This window comes from Trichoderma virens (genome assembly GCF_000170995.1).
Source record: "Trichoderma virens Gv29-8 chromosome Unknown TRIVIscaffold_72, whole genome shotgun sequence".
NCBI lineage: Eukaryota > Fungi > Ascomycota > Sordariomycetes > Hypocreales > Hypocreaceae > Trichoderma > Trichoderma virens.
The window spans coordinates 84,144-102,191 of NW_014013677.1; the positions used below are offsets into that span (position 1 = coordinate 84,144).

The following is an 18,048-nucleotide window of genomic DNA, read 5'->3' on the forward strand; positions in this document are numbered from 1 at the left end:
AGGCCGGAGGTTGATTTTTGGCGGCGGGCTTAAGTGGGGCGCCGGGTTTGGCTCCGGAGATGCGGCGGGCGATGGATGATGGCATAATATTAATAGCATTGAGTATTTGAGGAAGAACTAATAGAGCGTATAAGCCAAAAACTATATTCTAACCATTAACCATGTATTTCCATCCAAACATCATAAACCCAGAAATGGTATCGCTTTCATCAAATCATCCATCCGTAATAGCCGTAAGAAGAAAACACCGCAAAAGAGCTTCAATCACAGGTGGTAGCCAAACAGGAACCAGCATCTCTTCCTCATAAACAGCCGGTGAGTCACAATCCTCCACATAGTCAATACACACGCCAGTCCACCCGCAAGCAGCGGAATCAACTGTCCGACGGTGTTGATCTGTCCGACGTCGACACCCGTGATCTCATTGATCTGGATCAGGTGTTCGACCAGGTAGATGGATATGCCAATCAAGGCCATGGACAGAAGCAGCAGCACCAGTTCCACCTGCGGACGCGTCTTTTCCTTGGCCTCGAAGCCATTTCGAAAGCCGTCCTTGAATCTCCTTGTAGTCGCAAAGACGCTGTAGATGAGCGAAATGACGCACACTATAAGTCCTAGCACAGAGAACACCTTGCCCACGGTGCGGAACCCTCCATAGAGGCTGATGCTGCCAAAGAAGGCAGTGTCATGGCATACCTCCACCGTCATGTCATCTATTCCATTAAACCAGAACCAGCATCCGTATGAAGACACGGCTGTGTAGAATACGATGCGAAAGATGCCTGAAAAGTGGCTCAAGTGACTGATGCCATCGCCAGTCAAGCTGGACAATGAGCCGAACAGCAGGTACTGTGTGATGACAGCGCCGATGACGGGGTCGCCGGCGCTGGATTGTGTGCAGAGGCCCAGGAAGATGGACCACTGGATGATGAGGTTGGCGATGCGGTACGTGCCCTCAGTCTTGGGATCGAAGAGGGTCGCGAGCAGCGTAGCGACCCATTGCGCGTAGAGGCCGACGCGGACGCCGATTCCGTACAGATCCGAGTTGCCGCCCGGGCAGTTGTCCGAGTAGGTGGACATGGTGATGATTTTGCTTTGAGTTGCTTTGCTTTGATTCGATACGATGGCGGGAGATGAAACGACGAGCTGCAAAGGACAGAGGGGAAGAGAACCGAGCAGGGGATGAGCCGAGTCCAGCAGAAGCCAGTCAAAGAGACCGCCGATTTCACTTATACCAACATCCAACGGCGTCGAGTGGCAAAGTGATACAAGCAATTTCTCACACTCGCACAAAGAGAGGTAAAAAAAGATTAGACGCCGCCAAGCATCTGTCGATTCCCGTGAGCAACAACAGAACTTGGCCCTCGATAAAGTTGCGGGCCCCGGCCGCTAGATATGTGAGTAACGCAGATCAACCCGTCGAGTCTGGCCCCCTCGCATCGGGTGGCAGTGCTTATCCAGGCTCAAGCAAAGGAGACAACAGAAGCCCTGCCTAGAGGATGTTCGCCTCGCTCACTAGACATGTATGCCGACCGTCATGTGGTGTGGAGGGGGGCAGGCGTCTTGGTGTCTTTTCTTCCTTTTCAGCCTCACAGCTCAGAGAGCTACCGCCAAAAAACTTGCGCGATCCTATCGATGAGACATTGGGCACAGACGCGGACCAGAGGCGCTGCCCAGGGCCCGAACCGCCCTCCGCCACAAGTAGACCCATCCTGAGCCAATCAAGATCGTCGTGCGAGAGCGAGGCAGATATGTTGGCGACAGGGGTAGCGGGCCAACGATGCGCTAGCAACTAGAGCTGTGCTTGGTGTTCCCCCGTATTCTCGTCGTGCTTTTCGTTTCCTTTGTCCTGTGCCTTGCTTGGTTCTGGTTATTTCCCGCATGTGATACTTGTTAGCTCGAGCGGCTGAACGAATGGACGAGGGGGAGGGGCGAGAAAGAGGTTGAGGGACTGAGGCTGAAAAGACAGGCAGCTTTAGTAGTAGCTCCTGAGGCAGCCTTGAGTGCAACTCCCGGCTGGGATTACAGCGCATGTGGAGAGGGAGCCTGGTTGTGTGGCTGTGGTGCTTCTGGCGATGGGCGGTTGGGTTGGGTCGAGTGTGCATGGGCTTATATCCTTCCACAGTTTCACATGAGCTGTCGTTGCTGTTGTTGTTTCTTTCTTCAACACAATACAACTCTGTAGCCTGGCCCTTCAAAACTCAATAAGGCAAAGTAAACGCATAGAAAAACACCGGAGCCATGAACTCCACCAATTCGTGCCCCGTCGAAGGCAATTCCGATCTCTACGGCCTCGGCATCCGCATCGGCATCTACGTCCAGATGATGACCGTCCAGCTGTCCGGCCTCGCCAGCGCAATCTTCAAGACCGAAGACACGCTCGGCCAGGGCACAATCATCCTCGTCCTCGCAACCGGTATCGTCTTAGTCACCCTTTTACAAGAAGAAAATGCCATCCAGCCTGTCGAGGTCTTCCCCATCCTCACGCTGCTGCTCGCCCAGGTCGGCGTCTGTCGCGTTCCTTACTGGAAGGGCCAGACCACGGCCCTCATTTACACCTTTGAGGTTGGAGCGTTGATCGCGCTGTTTGCTTGGTTTTGGTGGCATGGCATGGATACGTTGCATCGGACGTGTCCCGACGACAAGGCCTTTTTCTTTGCAAAGGTCAGCATTTGGCACTGGTTCCGCACTCTCAACAAGGTCGGCTCCGTATTTGCCATTATCGGCGGCGTCGTCTCCGTCGTCTTCTATCTCGCAGGTCAGTACATGTAACTCTTCCAACTAAGACTTCGAAATACTAACACACTTTGCTTACACAGCCTTAATCCTCTTCACCTTTGTCCGCGCCGCCAATTTCGTGAAGCGGTTCAACAAGAAAGAAGGTACCAAGTCCAAGGAGGAGGACAACCCCATGGGCTTTGGCCCGGTCGATTTCCTCGTCAACATTGGCGCCATCGTCTATGTGGAAATGGCCCTCAAATGGAACAACATCTCGGGCGTCCACAGCCTCGCTACCCCGGGCCAGTTCATGCCCTTTTTCATCTCCATCGCGCAGCTGCTCAGCGTTTTTTATGGAGTTGGCAAGGGGTTGTTGTCTATGGCTGCCGATGAGGATGATGATTCCGATTCAGGATCTGGTAAGACTTCCTGATTCAATTCGAGCTATGAGGATTTACTAATGCCGTAATAGATGATGATGATCTGGGATGTGGTCACGAAAAAGGGTGGAATTGGGATAAACAGAGCCAGGATGGCGCACTTCCCCTTACTGTCATTCCTACGAAATAAGTGAGCGAACAAAGCTCGAATGCACAAATTGAATCCGGATATGGCACTAGAAAATTCCGAAGTTACGATTGCGTTATACCCCCCCTTTTTTCTCCTTCTTGGTTTTTAATGATATGAGTTTTATGATGCACGGATTAGGATATATGCTGGGAATTGGGTTGGATCACGGTTATGTCGACTCGGTGTTTAGCAGCGGTATGCTTGGTTATATGAGATGGATACCTATATTGATGGTATTTGCACTTTTCTCTTCTCATATTAGTTACTCTTTTTTTAACAATATATGTATTCCTTTGGCGCAATTTCACAAACAACTTGTTTTTCAGGAACTGATGTCAATGTACAATTTATCTACAACTATCGACAATTTAGACTTCGACTTGGCTATATAAAGAGAGTCCAATGGTTTTAAAGACTATATACAAAGCGTCTTCTCAAAAATATATATACTGAATCAGAATGACCACAACCGGTAGCTTCCCACTGCTAACCAAACCTCTCTTTCAACTCTTTCTCAATTTTTACATCTCTTCCAATTTAAACAGTCAATGGCTGGGCGAAGCGCTTGCCGGTGTTGCATGTGCCAGTAGGAGGAGCAGTGCCAGAAGAGCTGAAATCGGTATCCGGGCCGGGGTTGGGGAAGAGCAGGTCCTTGCCTTCGAGGGTACCGCAGCCGTTGTTGACGTTGGCAACAAACTGAGAAGGACGGCCGTTGTAAGGATCAGATGGGCTGCGTGCAGCAAAGCCGGTTCGGGCCTTGATGGTGACGTGGGCGCAGTTCATGTACATCTCACGGTTTCCAATCTTGTTGAACCAGGTCCATGAGAAGATGGCATCTCCAGCAGGGGTATCGTTGGGCAGGGTGAAGCTCCAGGTGGGCTTGAGAGGGCACTGGCCGATCCAGGAGTGGACGACCTTCCAGGTTTTGGCCTGGTCGTAGGAGAGCGAGACTTGACAGCTACCACCCTCGTGGGTCGCAGTGCCGGAGAGCGTAAGGTTGTAAGTGCCGCCGGCTGTCCAAGTGACGACGGACTTGCCCTCGGGCTTGTTGAAGTCGACCTGGTATCCCTTGCAAGGATAGTTGCCGCCGGCCTGGAGCAGCGGGCTGGTCATGCTGTAGTCTCGCAGAGGCTCTGGCACGTTGGGGTTGAACTTGGAGCGGAAGGCATAAGGCCATGACAGTTCCATGTGAGCCTGGGCCATGGCGGCGAGGCCAAGAACAGAGGCGAGAGTGAAGAACTTCATTGTGACAATGGTGCGAGAATGGTACGAGTGTTGTCTTAGACCAAGTCGAGATGTCAGAGACTGTTGTATTGTTTTTTGTGTGGCAGGACCAAGGGAAGGGCTGAATAGAGAAATGAGAGACAAGTAGTCTCTTAAGTAGTTGTTGAAGCCCCGTTACACATAGGAGATCAAGTAATCCATCGGATTCAGAGAAGCATACCATGCTAAACCCATTGTAAGGGTTTGCCAGCGATACTCCAGTCGTGCCGTTACATCTCTCGCAAAAGGGGGACAGGCATGTTGCTGATGCCGTGCAGATGTGCCCCATGAATAGCAGAGACAACCTCCCAGATTGGGTATGCCATCTCCCACCATCTCTGACCCCCAATGCTACCAAGTCTCGAAGTCACCACACTGCTCTCTTGGCATTCTATGCAATATTGAAATAAGGCTAGATAACAATCCACTTGGGCGGCATTGACGCTGACCCCAATCAAGAAGGGCAAGCCACGACCACGCTCGGCGGGAACCAGCTTGGCGGTCCAGTCAACCAGTGGACGGCGCCGTTCGTGGGGAAAGCGATGCCAGAGTCATCCTGGCTTTATTTGATGCAGATCGTGACCAGGCTAAAACGTTTAGAGTCTGTACCAGCCACTTACACACACGCCGTTCTTGTGACAACAAGTTCCAGCACAGGGGTGCCATGTGGACCTGAGGCCCTTAGGCTGTGATGCAGAGGCTCCCTTGTTTGGTCCCACTGCTGCGTATGGAAGTTGGCTGTCTTGATACTACGAGTATTGGTTAGTGTTGCTGGTAAAATATGCACGAGTATGTGTGTAAGTGGTCATGATCAGCCAAGGCGCCAAGCCCATCAAATCAACTTGCAACGAGCGGCTGTTTTAAGTAAGAGGTTGATTTGGCGGGCAATTAATCGCATACTCGTAGATAAACAAAAATTCACGCTGTCCTCCCTGTGTTGGATATGAACGTGCTGTCAGTTTGATTGATACTGTGCCAGCCCTGGCCTTATCCAAGCATTCACTTAAAAGTACGTGTAAGCGCCTTGGAGAATCAGCCAGCCGCCAAGCCCATGGAATGGATATTTCTGCATATTCCCTGCCGCCGCATGAAACAAAATGGAAACATTTCGGAGAAACAACAGGGTCCCGAAGGATGATGCCGAGTCCTCACAAGGACAGCCATGCCATGGATTTTCCTGGCTGTGGAATGCTGAGGCTTCGGACCGACAGCCGCGGATCCCACCAATCGGGAGCCCTGATAAAGGTAAGCGTGCGTTTGACGGGTGCAGGAACACACAGGGTGCCTGTCGATCAGCGCATTCTGCAAAGTACACGCGGAGGTGGAGAGATGAGACGAAGATACCACCCTCAACTTGGCCTTGGGTGTAATCCTCTGCACCACCATCTCCCCATTTGACACGTTACAAACACAAATGGGTGCAGAGGATGTACATGTATATCAATTGAAGCCAATAGATATGCTTGGCCATTCTTGGCGCCCGTGCATAGAGGCAGCCCATTCAAATCCTCAATCTATTCGGACATGTTCAAGGGCCCTGATTCGGCGATTATGCAGTATCTCAGCGCCATGTTCTTCACTAACAAAAGCAAAGATGGGCTGCCTCAAATCGCCGTTATTCCACTAGAATCACACATCTTGCCCATACTCCCTGCAGCTGTTCATGGAGAACCAAGGTCTACCCCATGCTGACTGACCAGGGCTCTAACTTTGGCTTCCCGTCTAAAACACCAACTCCTACTATCGTCAGCGCAGCCCACCAAACCTGCTGTGGTCAAAAATCCGACCTCGCTCTTCTACAATTCCGCGCAGTTTCACACTCATAATCATATACACATAAAGCGGATCTATTATCAAGCAACCCCCTAATTGCCAGAGCGGTAGGTCGCAATGTTCGCATGCCGCGCCGTGCGACGTCCGCGGCTCACGGCCTTCCTATTCCAGAAAGAAGCTTGAACTTTAGAAGCCTCCGACTATCGATCTCCCATGCCCGCGCCATTTTTGCCCTGGAGGAACGCGCTAACATACAACACGAAACGGAACTTCGGGATATCGCTTCGTTCGTTCATTCAGATTAGTATCTATTAGCCCTCCCTTGTCACTTTCGAACCGGTGCCCGTAACGTTAACTTTAAAAAGCCCCTTGACACCGGCATATTAGCCTAGCAAGACTGGGGGTCTAGAGACAGCCCTCCTGCCCGAAGAAGAACTATTGGTCTTATCCCTGCTGCCTATTCGAGAGCTAGTCGAAGCTTGCGGGTGAAGCTTGATTTCTTTATCTTGCCTTGTTCGCCTTGGCGGCGGTGCGCGTGGGCTCCTGGACGCTCTCCTTGCTTCCTCAACTTGGGATGGTGATGGGGGCTCGTGGGCCAGGCAAGTCCGCGCTGATCCTCGAACCGACGAGAGCCGAGAGGTGGCAGCTTCAAAACTAAAGCCGATGTTTACTCTCTGTGCCGTTGATGAACAGATTGGCAACCACACTTTTCTTATCCACTGAGCCTTTCGGACGGAGGGATCGATGGCATTTGGTTCCATGGCGTTGATACAACCATCCATGAGTATCCTTCGTCACATTGCTGATAGCACTTGAACAGGAAAAGCGGTATCAAAGCAACCTTTGGGGGGGCTGTTCAAGCATTTGCAGATACGCCTGTGTACACAGAGGAGGAGAGCAAATCAAGAGCCCATAGCGACAGCCTTATCGAAATGTGGATCAACTTTGTCGAAGGATTTGGAAGACGATAGACTGCACCACGATAAACTGAACGGTTCCATTACTAGAAGACAATTGGGCGGCAAGAATGGCATGTTGAAGCGATTCTTTGGTACTCCTGTTTCAACATTACCTACGGATACTTTTGGTATTAGAAAACAATGTTCTTGAGAGGTGGTTATGCTTTCATTTCGTTTCTCTTTCCTACCTTCCATCTTTGTTAATCCTTTGTATTACTTCGTCTAATAGTCGAGGATAAGCATATCTTGGCAGGTTTCTTGGCTTAGAGTATCGAACAGTAAGCAACCAAGTGTTGAGTAATACGTATTTGCTGCCATTCGACTGAATAGGTGATTTAGCTCAGAATTAAAGCTCCGAAGGCGCACGACTTAAGGAGTTGGTATTATCGGCTCTCCCTCCTATGTCTAGTGACGAATTCATGGTATGTAAGTTGCTAACGTTTATTCCGCACTTACGAATATCTAGTTCTGATACCATGAATAGCGGAAGATATCAATTCGCAATCAATTATTGTGTCATCGTGTAGGGTAGCGCGGCTGATGGATTGGAATGCGCTTACTATCGGGCACAATACATGTAGTATGTTGGCACCAAGACTCGAGCTTCTCACGGGTCTTACGCTCCGTGTTAGTTACTCAAGTCTAAACCCTAACTTGCTGTTACGCGCTTGTGGCTGTTTCAATTTCTTTCAATGACATGCTCTGCGTGTGAATGATTTTGCAATTGTGCTATAAATACATATATAAATATATATATATAAATATCAGAATTTACCGGTTCACGGCTGCCGGACTTGCTGTCCTTATTTCCGGGCATGTGAATTTCCCCTCACCCAATACGTGCAAATAGCGTGATGGTACATTCACCTCTCCAGCAACATGTGATTCCGTCTACCATTCGCAATTCACCACCTCTCCCGCTGAGTCTACAAAACAAGTGAAAACGTCTACCAAAAATGTCATGCCCGGATTGTTTCCGCGGCTCTGTCCATGAAGGCGAGCCGCGCGGCCAAGTTACTCATGCCTACGGGCGAGAGACATACGTTGTTGAGCCGGCCAATGGGCAGCCTGCGAAAGGCATTGTGGTCATTCTTCCAGATGCATTTGGATGGTCCTTTGCCAATGTAAGGCTTCTTGCGGATCAGTATGCCGACAAGGGTGGATTCAAGGTGTATGCGCCTGATTTCATGGACGGTAAGCCGTGGTTGATATACGATTGGTGGTTCATATAGTGTGTTTGAGACATGAAAGGCTGATTGTTGTAGGCCGAGCCGCACCGCTATATATGCTTGAGAGTATGAAAATATTATCATCATCAGCTGGAATCTTCTCTAAAATGCAAGTACCTTGCTGAATACGATGCAGCAAACCGATGTTCAATTGCTAACTCTGGCTCGAATCAACCTGTAGTTATCACGTGGGCCGCGCTCTAGGTGGCGTACTCCCCTTTATCATCTACAATTGGCCCTCTAGAGCATGGCCTAGAGTCAAAGGCTTCTTCGAGCAGCTTCGAAAAGAAGAAGGCGCTTCGCTTCCGGTTGGCGCTGCTGGCTTTTGCTGGGGTGGCAAGCAAGTCATTCTGCTAGGTCACGGAGATACGATTGACGGGAGACCGCTGATTGATGCCGGATTCACGGGGCATCCGAGTCTTTTGACTCTTCCCAGCGACATTGAAAAGCTAAAGCTGCCAGTGTCATTTGCCATGGCCGAGCATGATGAATATCTCTCGGTGGAAAAGGCTGAGTCTATCAGGGCCATTGTTGAAGCGAAGCCCGAAGGTGCTCGCGGAGAAGTAACCATCTATCCTGAGACTGGGCATGGATTCTGCGTTCGAGCGGACCAAAAGTTTCCGCAATCTGTGAAGCAGGCAGATGATGCACTTGAGCAGTGCATCAAATGGTTTAATGCTCATTTTAGCAGTGCTTCACAATCATCTTGAGAGATGTGTGAGGTGGATGTATTATACGAATGGTTGTGTTTTGTGGATTAATGTTTTTTGAAGATTGAGAGAAACTACTCCTCATATCCACATCGTATTCATCATACTATGGACTCGGAAAAGATAATGTTCTAGGACTAGGCAGAAGTTCTCAGTCGGCAAGTTCACGCCAAAGATGACACGGCAGCAAACCATGTGATACATTCTCGCAAAGGTTCCTTTCTATGCCTAGCGACTCTATGGACCGTAACTTTTGGCTGCATAATATTTAGTTGAATAATAAAGAGCATCTTGAAATGAGGCACTTTTGCTACTATCCGATCCAATGAACTATTCTCGGAGTATCATTCGGAGATCATGATGGCTCGGCATAGAGACTCTGCCATCAAAATAGGAAAGAGGTTTGGAAATCCGGGGTAAACAAGACGGTGCATTATAGCCGACGGCAATTACTAATTCTGACAGCTTTCTCTGCATCTTGTTCGATGAAGGATTGTCTTTGTAATATTGCTCCATTTCCCTCATGAAATTCGAGTTTCGTTTTACACCCGAGGAGAGAATTTTATATATTGATTTCGTCATTATTTACGTCTCAAATTGCGCCGCGACGGGCCATCTGTTACACTACCCAATATGTTAAACGGAGGATCTCGTATTTGGGCATGTGATTTCTTTGCAGCCGTCTCCATCTCGACGGCGATAATGCGGGGAAGATGTGCCGGACAATGGATCTGGGGATGTCGGCATATAATAGGCCGGAGATAAAATTTCCACGATTGGCTGACCATGGTGGCCTGTTTATTTTGGACCTTACAATTGAACAATTACCGTCGGTTGATGTTTCTTACAAAGATGTGCATTGAATGTATAATTCCGAATAATTCGTCCAAGTCTCATGAAAGGGATCCGGTCGACCGAGCATGATAAATGTATAAATATGATGACAATTGTTGTTACAAGGTTTCTGTTGACAATTCGAGTCCAGCACAACACACTACACCTTCTAAGTCAAGATGCTTTCTCTACTATTATACGCCGCTGCTGTCACGGCTGCCAGTACAACCGGCCTGCGAAAGCTGAGCAATCTTGTCACATTCGGTGATAGTTATACAGATGAGGGACGCCTCAACTACATCTTCAGCCACAATGCCTTACCCCCTCCCGGCCAGCTTCTCCCTGTGAACAACGCAACCTCAGTAGGTGGCTATGCCTGGCCAAGACTCGTGGCGCAAAAGACGGGGGCAATGCTCTACGACTATGCCGTTGCTGGCGGCATGTGCTCCGATAGTGTCACCCAGCATTTCCTCAGCAACATCAATGGGCCATTCCCGTCCATCTTGGATTACGAGGTTCCAGCGTTCAAGACAGATCTTGGCTACAAGGGATTGTATCCGGATCGAAGGCCGGACAACACGGTATACGCGCTGTGGATCGGCACCAATGATCTAGGCATTGACGGATTCTTGGGCAATAACCAAGTCAATGGCGCTACCATCACAGACTTTGTAGAGTGTGTCTGGAAAGCCTTTGACGGCGTTTACAAACTGGGAGGCAGGCAGTTTGTCCTTCTCAACGTACTGCCACTGCAACTCTCCCCAATGTATGCCTCTATCGAGAATGGCGGAACCGGGAACAATGAGTATTGGGGAAACAAGGCAACATACAACACCACGGACACTCAGTATAAGATGGAAGAGTTTTTGACCAGTGCCAACACCATGTTTACCACGGGAGCGCCGTATAACCTACTCATCAAGAAGCGCTGGCCAGGGGCTACTGTCAGCTTGTTGGACGTGCACTCGCTACTGCTGGATTTGCGTTCGGACCCAACCAAGTATTACACAGAGCCAGTCGATATTACCGGTTCCTGGAGGGGATGCGGAGATTCAGGCTGCTTCCAGTCGTCAGAGCCGCAGTCGAACTTTGTGTGGTGAGTGCTCTCGTGGAGTGATTTTGAATGAAGCGAATCAAAAGCTGTATTCTGACCCGGGATTTTAGGTATGACGAGGTGCATCCATCGGAGAGGACATGCGAACACGTAGCCGATGAGTTCATCAATCTGCTGGATGGAAGGTCTAAATACGGTGTCACCTATCACTAGCATGACTCGACAGTGTGGTGAAGGAGTGGCATCGGATTGGAGGCAGAGCTACGACGTGCTTTGATGGCCATCTTGCGCTTTCTATGTGTACTCAGCATTTGAGGCCGAGACAGTAAAGTTGTGTCGATGATTACGTTGGCTGGCGGCCGATATTATTCGTGGGGTAAGCGGGTGACTGGATGCATAATGCCGCTGAGTGTCTGTGTTGATCACGGATTGATGACATTTATAATCGCACTTCAGCTGTCGTATTTATGGGGGCCGGCTAAAAGGGAGCGGACTTTATTGGGAAAATGGAAGCATTTGGAGATGCCTATCTTGGACTTATGAGAAACGATGATGACGAATGTATTCATGTTGATTGATCAATTGGCAAGTGGTAAACAAAGTATGTATATGTATCTGTGTAACCCGGAATATGAAAAGGACCTGAACCCAATCTCATAGAGTTGTATTTGATTATTACTTAGCAATAGAGCATTATGAAGCAGATATGGTAGATGCTCCGTATAGATTCCTCTTCGTAGTAAATACCTGGTATACGCCTAGACATGATACCAGCCCCGTTGTACCCGATACCAACATCATCAGAATCGCCCAGCCAAACCCTCGAGAATCTCGTCCATCACCAACAATCTGTCTTTCAACAGCGCTCCAGCTTATTCAGCGAGGCACGGCCCGAAGCTGCAACCCCGTCTCCTCAATTCATCAGATCCAATAACCTGTCCATGTTGCACAAGCCGTCTCATTTTTCCGAGCGCCAGCAAAACTTTGCTTCTCCATCCGCATAGCTATAAATAAACACGGGCAGCGAAGAATACACATATAAACACCGGCAATCCCCTCGTGTTTATTTTTCTCATCTCATTCTGAAAAAATTCATTACATTGCATTGACTTTATCATTTTAATTTTGCGTGTTTCCTGTCCTTCCTTCATCTCGTCCAGCAGCGGCCATCTCACGTCATTTCGCGACTGCAATTGAGGACAGGCTAGGCCACTTTCGCGCTCCTCGACCCGCTAAGGCCATTTTCCATCTACAACTTCTTCTCAGCCGTCTGTCGACCATATCGGCCGTGTCTCGCCACTTCGCCATTCCTCCCTCGCCATCGCCATCTGGAGCAATCCATCGCCAGCCATGTATTCTGCCAACTACGGCTTTGGCAATGCCGCGCCCAACTTCAACAACCCCGCGGGCACACCGCAGCCGGGAATGCAGCCGGGCCAGCAGGTCATGTTCAACCGCCAGCAGCAATTCGCCGGCATGGCTCCTCAAGGGGGGTTTCCTGGAGCGAACCCGCATATGATGCCCGATGCCAGCGCCGCGGCCATGATGCAGTCGCAGGGCATGCCGGGCATGGCGCCGAACAGTCAGAGTGCGTCTCTCTCTCTCTGTCCCTCTCTCTCCCCTGCAGCAGCAGTCGCGCGACAGGCGACAGGGCAACCCAAAAGAACATGGAAGCGTGTGCTAACGCTAACCCGCGAGCAACAGTGGCCTACCAGCAGCAATTCCCCGGCGCGTCCTACGGCCAAGTCCTCCCCACGGGCGTCGGGCCACAGGGCTTCGTTCCGAATAACTACATGATGGGTCCCGGCATGCCAGGCTTCCCCATGGGCCAGCCAGGCATGCCCCAGCAGCAGCAGATGATGCAACGGATGCAGCAGCAGCAGCAGCAGCAGCAGCCTCAGCAGCAAGTTCCGCAGCAGCAGCCCAACCAGATGATGGCCCAGGTGTCGACCCCGCAGAGACCCCCGAGCACAGCCCAAGGAACGCCGACGAACATCATGCCTCCCCAGCAGCCTCAGTTCTCGACTCCCCAGCCCATGTCCCAGGGACAGACACCCACGAGCCAACAACCAATGGGATTGGGCACCCCCCAGACTCCGACCTTCTCCTCAAACCCGGCCGGCGGCATGGCTGGCCCATCGACGGGCGCGGTGCCCATGAGCCCTACAACAGAGGCTCTGGAGAAGGAGAGGTTCGCCCTGCTGCTGGACATCAACCATGAGCTATTATACGAGTCGATTCAGATTCAGACAACGCTACAGGAATTGAAAAAGGAGTTTACTGCTGTCAATGGCAACATCCCAGACAGGAAACCTTCCGAGGAGGAGAATCATTTCCAACAGGACTATCTGCAGTATGTTCAGCATGCCAAAAGCCTGAAGAAAAAGACATAACACTAATGATTCGTAGTTGCATGCGACGTTTACAAGCCAATCTGTCCTACATGGCTGCACTGGCAGACAGGAAGCCAGAAGTCAAGGGACCGCCCTGTCCAGCATATCTTAGCGCGCCTCCCCTGAATCTGACTCTTCGGCCAAGAGGAGTCCCGATTGGCGCCGAGAACTCAGCTACGCCTCCAGATCCTGTAGTGGACAGGGAAGAGCGGAATAAGTCGATCATGGACCTATATCGACGATTACAAGCTGTTTTCCCCACATTCGACCCGAAGAAGGAACCAGCTTTCCGCACGGCACCCTCTGGCCAGAAGCCTGGCAACCCAATGGCACCGAGCCAACAAGCCAGTCCCGCCGCCCAGAGAACACCCCAGCTGCCGAACATGCCTGGCCCGCCAATGAATTTACAGCCCAACTTGGCTCTGCAGTAATAGGATGTTGAACAGGCGCTTCACTCTGTGCGTGATGTGGCATGTTGTTGGTGTAATGGAAGAACAGGAATAGCGAGGAAGGGAAAGCGGGCCTGCGATTCCCGCTATCCTGTTGGCGTTTTCGACATAGAGGCTTGATTTCGGTTACTTGGTTATATGATACCACTTGGTATTTCGTTTCCTCAGTTTGGATTTGGGGACCGCATGGCAGCGATGTTGCTTGGAGATGCATACACTCATGAAGCATAAAATGACGAAACTCTCTCGGGAGGCATGCTTGCTTAGATTAGCTGTACCTATCTATTTCTTATACACTAGCTAGTACTTGTATAACTCGTTCACAGCGTTTGACGAGCAGCTGGCCATGTGAAGATGATTTATTCTTTGGCCATGCCTTGCCAGCTCCATCTTTGAACGCCCATTACTGCTCTTGAACTGGCGGTTCGTATATATATTCGTAACGACTTCAGTACGATTTCCGTGCGACATTTGATAACTCAAGCACTCCTAATACTTTGGTACTTCTCCTATTTCCTTTCAATGGCTGATCAATGCTCCCACTTCATCTAATCTTCGCCTTATCAGATGTATGTGCGCAACCCGATCTGGAGTGCAGATCTACTAGCGCCACGCTAAGTCTTTAGCTCCTCTTCCTGGTGGGCCTTCGAAAAACAACGTATACTTGTAAGTTTCAAGTTGAGCTTCTTCCATGCCACTTCAGCCTCAAGATAAGGACCTGCAAACTCTGCTATATATAGATATTGGTGACGACAAGAACACTCAGGGCTTAAGAGTTAATTGAATGGATCCGAAAATATACATATCCTCGCAGATTCTCTTTCTTTAAACTCGAATCCTTCTCCTGTTGCAATAATATTTAGCTTCTACCTACTCAACAACTTAGTCACATTTTGGGTCGTTTTACTTGTTTGTCTTGTTATGTTTGAAGGGTATCACGGGCTGTGTGATTGTGTAGAGCTGGTAGAAGTCAATATTTTTGGCGAATCACTGCTGATTGTGATGATTCCGACCCGTATGGCTATTCTTTTCTTGGCTTGTGGCCGTTTTTGGCCGCCGCCAATCACCAGACTACTTTTAGGTTGAAGATTAGAAGACAGATATAGGTAGTATAGCATATAGAACTATTTCATTTGTTCTAAACAAGATGATGGTGAAGATGTTCGCCTCGACCACATTTGTCGTCGCGACTGGCTTGGTCCTTGGGTGCCCATAAACGGTACAAACCGTCATAGATACCTAGGTAGGTTGGAATGCCTCGCAGCTATTCTACAATCCAAAGAGACCTTGGAACAAGAATGGCAATACATATACCCGGGGATCGTGCGATTGGTAAACGATGAGCTGGCAACTGGTTGCCAAATGTACCCGCCTTTTGGGCTGAAACTCCCCCCCCAGTACTAAGTTTTCGAACGCGTACTCTCGTCCCCATACCAAACTTTAAGAGAAAGAACAATAAGTTAGAATCTGGTCTTGGATCTCGTAATCTACAAAAGTACTAGATAGCAGTCGCATACGTGTCAAAATAGGGCCGACTTACTTTCAGCTGCGATAGGTAAATTACTCCATACTCGTATAAACATTCTGTCCTATACTCTTATCCCCAAATATAAAAGAGGTGAAATCCCCCAACAGAGACGAGTACAATTTTCATCTTTCATAAATTTCCACCCTACTATCTCCTCAGGTATCTCTCCATAATCGCCAACCACATATACCGCGCAGCCGCTTCCACTCGAGGTTGAGAGATACAGTACACGTATGACTACCCTCAACGATCAGCATTTCCACCTGAGCAATCCGCTGACTTTTCCCACGAAGGCACAGGTGACGAAACTTCGAGACTCACCAAGAATATTCTAAGCATCATGTCGATCATGAATAGAATATACGCCTTCTTCGGAAGAACTGGCACGTCGGAACCCCAAGGTCTCCCACAGCGTCGTATGAGGCGTCGCTGGCAGTTTCCATGGTCCTCGCCCAGTCCTACTATTAGGCGGTTGTTCTGGCTTAGGGTTGTGCTCTTCATTCTCTTAGCCAGCGATATCATTGTGTTGCTTCTCATGCTCTTGACGGACCTTTTTAGAGTGCGTTTTCCGGAGGCGGTATCGGTATTTACCCTCATGAATTCTGCCTGCCTCATAAGCCTGATGCTTGTAAATGCATATTTTCAGAGACGCGAATTGCGCGAGGCGGGCTATGTTTGGGGAGGTCAATGGAGGTTACCGGTAATGCTGTATGTATAGTTCTGGAAATGCATTTTTTGTCGCGACGATGGCCATCATACAAGGCCTGGTATCTGATATACACATATCTTGGTTCAATAGATACATGTATCTAAAAATCTACAATGAGTGGCATCTAGCAGCCCAAGTATAAATAGTAATGATTATAATAATTACTACCTGCCTTGATCCATCGGATTCTGTCATATTGCTAGTAGCAGCAAGTGGAACAGCCAAGGCTAGTAACATTTTCTTTCTAAATCTTGCTCCGTGTGAAGTGCGCCTAATCTGTCCATGTTGCTGACGTCGAGTATGTGGATGTGATTTAGTAAATGTCTCTTGTCCAGGGCAGGCTTGTGTGACTACCTAGGTACCTATGTAGGGACGTGTAAGTCCTGCCAGGATATTATACTTTAATTAAAAGCCTCAAACAATGCTTTGTGCAAGGTTAATATTTGAGTGGAATTATCCGGATACCTTATTATACTTTCATTCGTCCATATTTAAAGCGTGCTGTCCACCGGTATAAGCAGGGCAGTTGTCCTCCATAAATTCACATACACAATCATCTCCCTGAACATTTCCCTGCTCTCACCAGCTGCATCTACGATGAATTATTACGGTACGATAAGAGAAACCACCATGCATTCTTCTGGTACGATAAGAGAAACTACAATTGCCCTCAACAGGTGCCCTTTCTTTCCACTAGAGCAACTCGCTAACCCACTGCCAGAAGACACATCCGTTGAAGTTTCTACACCTTCGGGCAATGCCCTGAGTGCCATGGACACCATCAAGGCAATGTTTAGCCCCGCGATAACAAGGAACCAGCCAAACCCCGTCTACGTTGAAATGGCGGCACGCTGCTACCATATCCAATCGCGCGTTTTGCATATTCCTGACCGGTTCGGCTACTTCTTGCCCGGCCCTCCTCGCCTAGCGGCTCAGGACGCCTTTGCGTTTGCGCTTATATTTTTCACCTTTGGATTACCGCTTGCCGCGTTTGCAATTTGCTGGGTAGTTTTCAAGTCCGTTAGACAAGAGATCCTATTAGGGACAATAGGTTATTTAGTCATGTGCTTCATGCTGTTAGTACTCCTTTGGGCAGTAGAGATTCACAGATACCGGCGCATGCGAGGCCATGATGGTGAGGACGTGGAGTTGAAGGTGCTACTGGAATGATACACGATGTGGACCTATCTTGTATAAAATTGATGGCTTTTGCTTGTCGCCCTCGTAGGTCTACCAGGTAGATAGATATATGTTAGGCACTCGGTAGATCTTGTACGATTAATCAACTGTCCACCTCCGTCCATTTCTCGATCGTCTTGTCTCCGGCTTTCTCCAGCCAGCCCTGGATGCTTTCATAGTCCATCTGTCTTGCCAGCATCTTCAACCGGTTCTTCATTTCCTCGGGCATCACCGCAACCATTTGCTCAGTCAATGTCGCAACGAGCTTGGCGTTCGTCTCATCGTCCCATTTGTTCAGTGTCGCTTTATCCACCAGTTCGCTCATTTGATCCAGCACTTCCTGCCTTGTGATTTGGCGCAACTTTGTCATTCTGATGGGTGGTGTAGGTGACGGGCTTCTCAGTCTAGCGAACGGGTGTTCAAACTGCTGAAGCTCCAACAGCAGTCCTGCATCGTTTCGTGTCGGACGGACGTCGTCTAGTGAGACCTCTGCTGGTTCGTCGTCCGATCTTTCCTCTTCGCTGACGTCGATACCTAACTGACCTGACCTTGGTACCTGTGACATGTACGTACATGTAGACACCTGCAGTGTACAATCTTCGACGCTCGGTAGACCTCCAAGGGTAGGTACCTGTAGCCAATTCCTTTCTCTGCAATTTTTCAGTGAGCTCATTTTCACA

The 18,048-nt window shown here is 49.4% G+C and overlaps 8 protein-coding genes across 8 annotated transcripts; 5 read left to right on the forward strand and 3 right to left on the reverse strand.

Annotated features, from left to right (window-relative positions):
* Window positions 1-126: 126 nt before the first annotated feature.
* On the reverse strand, window positions 127-1,080 carry TRIVIDRAFT_180543 (uncharacterized protein; the record flags this gene model as incomplete). Its single annotated transcript, XM_014100046.1, has 1 exon — window positions 127-1,080. The coding sequence occupies one exon, from the start codon at window positions 1,078-1,080 to the stop codon at window positions 265-267; it is 816 nt and encodes a 271-aa protein (XP_013955521.1).
* A 1,161-nt stretch (window positions 1,081-2,241) lies between these two features.
* On the forward strand, window positions 2,242-3,151 carry TRIVIDRAFT_152715 (uncharacterized protein; the record flags this gene model as incomplete). The annotated part of the gene is made up of 2 exons (XM_014100047.1): window positions 2,242-2,758; window positions 2,820-3,151. 2 exons carry the CDS (start codon window positions 2,242-2,244, stop codon window positions 3,149-3,151), a joined length of 849 nt encoding a protein of 282 aa, XP_013955522.1.
* A 468-nt stretch (window positions 3,152-3,619) lies between these two features.
* On the reverse strand, window positions 3,620-4,622 carry TRIVIDRAFT_216235 (uncharacterized protein; the record flags this gene model as incomplete). The annotated part of the gene is made up of 1 exon (XM_014100048.1): window positions 3,620-4,622. One exon carries the CDS (start codon window positions 4,531-4,533, stop codon window positions 3,826-3,828), a length of 708 nt encoding a protein of 235 aa, XP_013955523.1.
* Window positions 4,623-8,209: 3,587 nt separating this feature from the next.
* On the forward strand, window positions 8,210-9,222 carry TRIVIDRAFT_78426 (uncharacterized protein; the record flags this gene model as incomplete). The annotated part of the gene is made up of 3 exons (XM_014100049.1): window positions 8,210-8,477; window positions 8,549-8,621; window positions 8,694-9,222. 3 exons carry the CDS (start codon window positions 8,240-8,242, stop codon window positions 9,220-9,222), a joined length of 840 nt encoding a protein of 279 aa, XP_013955524.1.
* Window positions 9,223-10,235: 1,013 nt separating this feature from the next.
* Window positions 10,236-11,323, forward strand: TRIVIDRAFT_59637 (carbohydrate esterase family 16 protein; the record flags this gene model as incomplete). The annotated part of the gene is made up of 2 exons (XM_014100050.1): window positions 10,236-11,152; window positions 11,221-11,323. 2 exons carry the CDS (start codon window positions 10,236-10,238, stop codon window positions 11,321-11,323), a joined length of 1,020 nt encoding a protein of 339 aa, XP_013955525.1.
* Window positions 11,324-12,460: 1,137 nt separating this feature from the next.
* Window positions 12,461-13,934, forward strand: TRIVIDRAFT_152706 (uncharacterized protein; the record flags this gene model as incomplete). Its single annotated transcript, XM_014100051.1, has 3 exons — window positions 12,461-12,698; window positions 12,809-13,463; window positions 13,520-13,934. 3 exons carry the CDS (start codon window positions 12,461-12,463, stop codon window positions 13,932-13,934), a joined length of 1,308 nt encoding a protein of 435 aa, XP_013955526.1.
* Window positions 13,935-16,819: 2,885 nt separating this feature from the next.
* Window positions 16,820-17,359, forward strand: TRIVIDRAFT_223103 (uncharacterized protein; the record flags this gene model as incomplete). Its single annotated transcript, XM_014100052.1, has 2 exons — window positions 16,820-16,832; window positions 16,911-17,359. 2 exons carry the CDS (start codon window positions 16,820-16,822, stop codon window positions 17,357-17,359), a joined length of 462 nt encoding a protein of 153 aa, XP_013955527.1.
* A 112-nt stretch (window positions 17,360-17,471) lies between these two features.
* On the reverse strand, window positions 17,472-18,041 carry TRIVIDRAFT_70313 (uncharacterized protein; the record flags this gene model as incomplete). The annotated part of the gene is made up of 2 exons (XM_014100053.1): window positions 17,472-17,924; window positions 18,000-18,041. The coding sequence occupies 2 exons, from the start codon at window positions 18,039-18,041 to the stop codon at window positions 17,472-17,474; spliced, it is 495 nt and encodes a 164-aa protein (XP_013955528.1).
* Between the last annotated feature and the right edge of the window lie 7 nt (window positions 18,042-18,048).